Source organism: Salvia splendens, unplaced genomic scaffold, assembly GCF_004379255.2.
Source record: "Salvia splendens isolate huo1 unplaced genomic scaffold, SspV2 ctg433, whole genome shotgun sequence".
Taxonomy (NCBI): domain Eukaryota; kingdom Viridiplantae; phylum Streptophyta; class Magnoliopsida; order Lamiales; family Lamiaceae; genus Salvia; species Salvia splendens.
The window spans coordinates 15,079-23,591 of NW_024599084.1; the positions used below are offsets into that span (position 1 = coordinate 15,079).

General features: G+C 39.5%; 1 protein-coding gene across 1 annotated transcript; it reads left to right on the plus strand.

Moving 5' to 3' along the window:
- Window positions 1–5,712: 5,712 nt before the first annotated feature.
- Window positions 5,713–6,370, plus strand: LOC121790175 (glutaredoxin-C1-like). Its single transcript, XM_042188449.1, has one exon. It carries the CDS (start codon window positions 5,795–5,797, stop codon window positions 6,200–6,202), a length of 408 nt encoding a protein of 135 aa, XP_042044383.1. The 5' UTR covers window positions 5,713–5,794; the 3' UTR covers window positions 6,203–6,370.
- Window positions 6,371–8,513: the final 2,143 nt, after the last annotated feature.

Sequence of the window (8,513 nt, forward strand, 5' to 3'; positions counted from 1 at the left end):
GATGAAAGTCGGTCTTAATGATCTGATGTGCCGAGTGGAAGGGTCGTTGCTTAACGGATAAAAGTTACTCTAGGATTTATTGCTAATTCGTCCGACCCCACTGAATATTTTCTGGGTCTGTCATTGGTCCAAGCTAAAAGGTGCCATTTGACATGTGTGTATCTAATGCCTAATCCCACATTAACATAATCGTATAAATATTTGCTTCTACCATGTTTACTGAAATCTCATATTTTTCAATCACATGTAGTATAACTACATCTCACGTGTAAGAGGGTGTTCAATTTGCAAGATTGTATCCCGAGATTAAATATGTAGTGTATTTGGTTCATGAGATTCAATATCATAACTGTTATGAACCCTAGATAGATAATCATGGGATAATTAAATCATAGCTAACCCCCTATGACTAAAATAATCGCAAAACTCTATCATATATTGTATTTTGTTACTTCCTCCGTCTTATTAAAGATGACTCACTTTCCTTTTTGGTTCGTCCCATCCAAGATGACCTATTACTATAAATGGAAACACATTTATCTCTACTTAATTCTCTCTCTTACTTTGCTATCCTCTTAACACACAAAATAAAACTGCAAAAACTCCGTCCCGCCCAAAGAAGGGGTCATCTTCCTTGGAACGGAGGGAGTATTATTTTATCTAGGAAACTGAACACCACCTATATAATCTACAATTTTCTATTATACTTTGATTTTCTATTTCATTAAGTTCTCGTACAAAGTTTTACGAATTCAGTTAAGAAAATGTTTATAAGAAAGGTTTTATTATCAAATTTCTAGAGGAGATAAAAATGTGATTGTACGGTACATGATATATATGATAAGTATTTTTAGTTTGGTGAAGAGGACGTCGAGGATTGAATTCTAGATTATTTTTTTACTATCATTAAATGATTTGGATTTTGGAATATATCGCATTCGAAATTGATATTGAAACTCTTTATATTAGAAGATTCTTTAATATTGTCAAATTTACTTTCTCCAAAATTATGGCCAAATAATAATTTTGACTCAATTTTATCAAATTTACAAAGATATGTGGCTTTAGGGCATCATTAACCCTGCCCCCATTTCCGGCCCCAAGTCCCCTCCACGTCATCATTCCTCTACAGTTGCGGCCCAGGCCCCAACTGCTGTAACCCTGCAGGTTGCGGCCCGGGCCGCAACTATAAATGACACACGTAAAATAAAAAACGCTGGAAATTTATAACACGGAAAATTTAATTTCATTGAATACTGTAAAATTACAACATAGAAATTTTAAAACTGAAAATAAAATACATAAAAACATAACGTCAATGCTGAAAAACGTTGGTGCGAGTCCAAATTTCTTCGATTAGATCGGCTTGGAGGCGAGTGTGTTGTTCCTCTTGGCGCATCGCAGCTGAACGGGCCATGACATTGCGGATGTCGTGAGGAAGGCCCTGCACGGGCGGCTCGGTGACAACGTAGTTGCTCCCGGTGCTGGCGAGCGGATCGTCGCTCCACAAAGTGACGTTATCTTGCTCGTCCTCAACGATCATGTTATGCATTATGATACATGCATACATTGTGTCGGCGATGTTTGACCGCTGCCAACCACGGGCCGCTCCCTTCACGACAGCCCACCGCGCTTGGAGGACTCCGAATGCACGCTCGACATCTTTCTGAGCCGCCTCTTGCCTTTGGGCAAACATTGCCCTCCGATCGGTTGTCGGAGCTGTGATAGTCTTCACGAACACGGGCCATCGAGGGTAGATCCCGTCTGCCAGATAGTACCCCATACTATACCGACGATGGTTGGCAGTGAACTCTACGTTCGGTGCTCGCCCAGCACACAAGTCGTTGAACAATGGAGACTCGTTCAACACATTGAGATCGTTGTTGGACCCCGCGACACCAAAGTAGGCATGCCAGATCCACAATCTGCAATCGGCAACGACCTCCAACACAATCGTGGGATGTGTGCCCTTGTGCCCGCTAGTGTATTGTCCTCTCTAAGCCGTTGGACAATTCTTCCACTGCCAGTGCATACAGTCGATGCTTCCAAGCATCCCCGGGAAGCCGTGGGCCCGCTCGTGCATGACGACCAACTTCCTAACGTCGTCGGTCGTTGGCTTTCGCAAGTACGTATCCTTGAATGCTTCGACGACTGCCCGACAGAATCTAGCGAGGGACTCCCGGCCAGTAGGCTCGCTTACATGGAGATACTCATCGAACATATCTGATGTAGTTCTGTAAGCGAGTTGACGAATGGCAGACGTGCATTTCTGCAACGTCGATATACTTTCCCGGCCCACAGCATCGGTAGTTTGGCAGAATTACGGGCCACGAGCTACAACTGCGTTGACAATGCGTAGGAACAACGGCCTCCGCATCCGGAACCAGCGACGGAACATCTGATCACTCCATCGCGGATCTCTAGAGAAATAATCCGTGAAAAGCCGCAAGGCAGCTTGTTCACGGTCTCGGTGAATATACATCCGGGTACGTGGTACCCGGGTTTGTTGTTCGTTCCAAGCTTGAATAACAGCTTGGTAGCGTTCAACTTCGTTGTTGATTTCTTCTTGGATTGCCGGTAGCGCCTCTGCTAACGACCGGGACATTTGATCTTCGAAGATTCTTTGACGTGGAGGCATTTTTTCGAATTCTAGGAAGAGATTTGAAGTTGAATGTGAAGTTGAATGTGTATGAAAATGGAGTAGTATTTATAGAAAAAAGTTTCGAATTAAAAAAAAAAAAATTGGTTGCGGCCCGGCCCGAGGAGCGTGTAACGCTGGGCTAGGACTCTACAGTTGCGGCACGTCACCGTGCAACGCAGTCCCAGGCCGGGACGCGGGACGCGCGACAGGCCGGGAACGCGGCCCCGGGACCGACCTGGGCCGTAACTCGCGAGATGCGGGCCGGCCCCTTGCGTTACATATGCTCTTACCGGCCACTTAAAAAAGAATGAGTAAAATAATACGGCGAAAAAATAATCAGATATCTTTCCCTCTCTCACGATTTGATGTAACATTGATAAAGAAATAAATATAACTTCTGCATTATATTCTCGTTAGACAAATGTCCCTATCATGAATCTCCCGTGATACCCTTTCCTTCTTTTATTTCTTTTTCTATTTTAATAGTACAAATTATTTAATCCCTTTCTTGTTACCGGAACTTTTATTATAGACAGGCCCAAAAACCAAATGCTGGGCCGGAATTGTGGAAATTAGTGGGCTCGGATACGGACCGGGCCTTTAACATTTAAACCTAGAAACAAAGGGCAGAAATTTGATCTTTGCAGAAAAAGGAGATTTGATCAGACGGCGTTGGTGTCAGCTATGTCGTCGTCCTGCATTTAAACGACGGCGTTTAAGCCGTTTGCTGTCGGGTTGTCGGCGCTTTACTATTCAATCGCGGCCGTAACAACTACCTCTCTCTCTCTCTAGTCTATACACTACACTACATCATTTAATGGGTTCATCACTCTCTCCCCCTTCTCCTACTCCTCCCCACCACTTCTTCTTTTTTTAAAAAAAAATATTATTTTTCATGTTTTTCTGTTGTGATTATGAGGAGTATCTTGGACTGGTGGGCCCCGATGTTAACGGAGTCCTTATTGGTTCATGCTAAAACACAATCATTTTTGGGGGTTTTGTTTGAATATAGTAGTTTTTTGATTTATTAATATTATTTTCAAGGTTTTATTTTATTTTTTCTAAAATTTGTTTCTGGATTAATTCGTTTGGTTGTAGATGGGTGACTGGTGAGTATACGAGTGTTGCAAAGAAAAGAATGGGACGTGATGAAAATGCAAAACAAGAATGAATATATGTTGTCACCTTCAAAAAGCATATCCTAACAAATTTTGACAATACGAACAAAGAGCTGTACGTTTATCAATCCGTATGCAGTACTTTAGTCATCCATACTGGATTTTTTTAGTGATTATCTTTGCCCCAATTCTGCTTCTTAATTTCTTTAGTTTAATCTTATTTTGATTTGTTTAGCAAATACCAAAATAAAATCTATTAAAACGACTGACGGATTTTAGAAGTCCCATACTTTGCAATTGGATTCCAATTTCCGCCCTCATGAATAGGCATTGTGCTTGTTGGCCACGGCTAGCTAGTCCTATTAGGCCACTACCTTATGGGTCACCAATTCAATTTAATTCTAACAAACAACCATTTAGAGCTATCTAGATACACGGAACCGAACCTTTGCCTCCGAGAGATATATAGTAAATGAAATTCATTCCAAAATATTAGCTTATCTATGAGAGATGGCAAACAAACAGATGACAGAATTGAAATGGCGACGGACGAGGGACGAAACGTCAGCCTCAATGGATTAAAGTAGAATAGTCGCGTCATGGTCGGCGGTTGCTAGTAAGGTCGAATTTAATTGAATCCCCACCATTATTGTCGTGATATTGACTTAAATACAAACAGTTCGTAACATTCAACCCACGTGCACTTAAAGGGCCAACGTCCTCATTTATCACGACTAGTCCTAGCCAGTGGCGGATCCAGACTTTTTAAACGGGGGGTGCGAATTATATAATAAAATAAATCCATACCATATTAAAAATAATATATCCAAAAAAATAATGTTCAAGTTTAAAGTCACATAATCATATTGTAAACTATCTAATATCTAAAAAAGGGACGGAAAATTGAATATTTTGAATTAACGCCATGTATTAAAATGTTAACTAAAATAATTGCAAGTACCTAATATCTAAAATATACTTAAAGAAAAAAGAAAAATAACATTTAAAAGCTACCTAAAATCTGTATAAAATAGAATAATAAAAAAGAGATAACATTAAAAAAAACTACCTAAAATCTAAATAGAATAATATAAAATAAAATCTGCAAACACATGTGATGAGGAGGAATCGAGTATTAAAATGTTAACTAAATAAATTGCAACTACCTAATATCTAAAATATAAAATAAAATAATAAAAAGAAATAACATTTAAAAGCTACCTAAAATCTAAATAGAATAATAAAAGAAAAAAATCCATAAACACGTGTGATGAGGAGGAATCGACCTACATTTAAAAAAACGACCTAAAATCTAAATAGAATAATAAAAGATTAAATCTGCAAACAAATGTGATGAGGAGGAGTCGAACTCGGCTCTGCGTTGTAAGATATGGTTCAACTACCGATAGGCTAGCGATGCTATTTGGAAATTTCATCTCAATAATACACTAAGATGAGAAAAATTTGGGGGTACACTCGTACCCCCAATGTCCCTTCTCCCTCCGCCACTGGTCCTAGCAAATCACCACTTCAAGCTAGCTATGGTGGACAAAGCTCAACAGAAGTTATCTCATAATATTAGCGTATTAAATGAAACTACATATAAACTATTATAAGAAGTGAAAACACAATAGTAAGATATTCTTTTTGGAGAAAATGATTAACACAGATATTAAGGTGGTTAGAGCAAACACAACAGAATTCTCGCATTTTGGTTGTGATATATATAATGGTACAATTGTATAGTAATCCGAAAAATAGTTTAGAGATAAAGCTGAATGCAGAAAGCATGAGATTTCAAGGCCGCCAGACACTTCTCCTGTGCTACTGTACCACCTATATGCCTGCCTCCACCACGTACGTACCCTCCTCTCTCTCTCTCTCTATATGTGTATATATATATATATATAATATATATATATATATATATATATATATATATGCATATGCAATGCAAGCCCTAGCACTCAATTCATCTTCATCATCTGCTTTTCATTTCCAGATCTCTCTCTCTCTCTAATCGCAGATCACAGCAATGGAGGTAGCGAAAGGCGTCCGATCTGCGGTGAGGATCAACGGCGGCGCGGATCAGCACCGCGCGGCGGCGTCGGACTTGGAATCGGTGTGCGAGAAGGTGAGCGCGCTCGTCTCCGGCAACGCGGTGGTCGTCTTCACCATCAGCGGCTGCTGCATGTGCCACGTCGTCAAGCAGCTCCTATTCGGCCTCGGCGTCGGACCTACCGTCGTCGAGCTCGACCGCGACGCCTCCGGCGGCCAGATCCTCTCGCTGCTGCACCGCCTCTCCGGCAGCGGCGGAGGAAAGGCGGTTCCGGCGGTCTTCGTCGGAGGAAAGTTCCTCGGCGGGATCGAGACGGTTATGGCCTGCCACATCAGCGGATCGCTCGTTCCGCTCCTCAAAACCGCCGGTGCTCTCTGGCTCTGATTTCTTCTGCTTACTTTAACTAACTCCTTTAACCTATTTCTGTTTCATCATCATATATGCATGGACAGATTTTATATTCTGTTTCTGAGGTTGTGACATGCTTATTTCATGTACATAAATTATGCTATGTTACCAGAAACTCAATTATAAAAACTGAATTAATTATCATAGCTTTTCTCATTTTCATCTCTTATCTTCATCTTCTTCACTTGAAGTTTAAAAAACAATATTTACACAAATTGATTACATTTTTGTGTTCATAACCATGTGCGATTAATTAACCAAAAACAGAAAATCTAGCTCCGCATGCCAATATAGGGCTGAGAAATGGTAGTGGACTGAATTTTTTGTGCCAATTATGCCCTTGATTAATGGTGGCTGACGAAAAGTGTAATGCAGTACAAAATTTCCAGAAAAATGCCTCTGAATTACCGACCACGGTCATGGAACATGATACATTTGTCTCTTTATTTTCTGGTAACTGTGTTCTATTTTTGAGGGCTGCTGCTGCGATCAGCGTGAGTTCTACATTTATTTTTATCCCATTTGCGTAGTCATACAAGTTTGATTTCTCCATACAGAGAGAGGTTAGTTCACTGTCAAAAAATATGCAGTGATCTCACTGCGTTATTATATCTCAGTACTACCAAAAAAATAAATAAGTGGTCTTTTTTGTTTAAAATGAAAATTAAAAAAGAAATTTGACGACAGAATGAAACTTAACAGCCCAAATTTTATTCAATTCAGGTTGGAATTAGTTTGTATCGGCTGCGTTCTTGTCTGGAACAAGAAGTGACAGATGGTCTTTGCTTCCTTGATAGTAAAATTGAAGAATGACTATTAGGGATGTAAAAACAGTCGTTTCAGAATCGACGGTTACGATTCCAATTAAGCATAATCATAACCGGTTACGATTCCAATTAAGCATAATCATAACCAGTCCGTTATAGTAAATTCGCATTTCGATTTTGAACTGGTGGCTAGTTTTCTTTTTACTGTTTTCGACAATTTCCATGGTTATTCCTCAATTTTGATCCAAATTGGTGGCAAGAAGTTAGAAATCAGAATCGGCAATGCTATGGCCGTATGGGTTCCGCCTGTGAGAAGCGGATAAGTTCTAAAATTGGATCACCGGTTTGGTTTCAAGTCGAACCAATGTTTTCGGTTTAACTATGCATAGTAAGACTGGATGAGTATTACCGAAACATTTAAATATTACTCAGAACGAATAAAACATGATTTGTTTTCTGTTACCCTTTGTGATGCATGTGAGTATCTTCTCTAAAATCTCACTCTAAGGGTAATAAAAAATCAATATGGCAAAAAAAATTATTGCTTATGAAAAGTGAAACATTGCATTATAACTTTATAAGTCGAGGTTCTTTTTTAGACAGCCATAAATCACATTTTCATCTCAACAATCTATAGCTGTGAAAATTAACTAACTTTAAGAAATCGTTCACTTTCAGAGATTATTAACTTCTGATAAAAATAATATGGGCCAATCCATTATTGATTAAGATGAATTGAAACTTTAAGCTCTCCCAGATCTCTTGATAATTTCTATCATTTGAGCTAACTTAGCTTGATTATATTCCATCAAAAGGATAAGATTGCAAAAATCCTAGTAATAACACATCAATTACCAATTTAAACCAAAACAAATGAAAGCTTCATGAAACTTCTACAAGACTAAACACGGCTATTGCTAGAGAGCACGATGCACCTACCAAAGTATGACCAGAATAAGAAAATATCAGCAATTTATTCAATGCCAACTTAAACTGATAAGTTCCTTTTGATACTGGTAAATGGGATTAAGATGAAGAGACCTTGAACTTGTATTGACACCTAGCGGGACTTCTTGTCGCGTTTGGCAGGTCTTTGTACTTCTTTCCTTGGCTCCTCCAGAAGTTTTATGTCTGTAAATGGCTGCGTGAAGTTCAAAGAAGATATTAATCAAATGAGATAGGATGGAAAACTATTGAGCACTTTGTCTTTCAGAGGCAGAGTGAATGGTTGAGAGATTGTTCGAGCAAGATTCTCTTCAGGGTTACGATTAAGTGGGGTTGTCAATACTCATAAGTCTCTTAACTATAGTCCACAATTCGCCTCTGCTGATCTCCATCCCCCCCCCCCCCCAAAAAAAAAGACTCCACCTCTCAGTGTCCAAGTTTTCATACTCATTTTCATTGCAAGTGAATGCAGGCCAGAAAATTATCTGCTTCACTTTATATCCACAAAATATAGAGGTTTTGAAAGACTTGTTCACGGATGAAGCTGCTTCCCTCACCTCACTCATAATTCAGCC

Coding starts and splice junctions, on each gene's coding strand:
- LOC121790175 (XM_042188449.1), top strand. CDS start 5,795: ATGGAGGTAGCGAAAGGCGTCCGATCTGCGGTGAGGATCAACGGCGGC.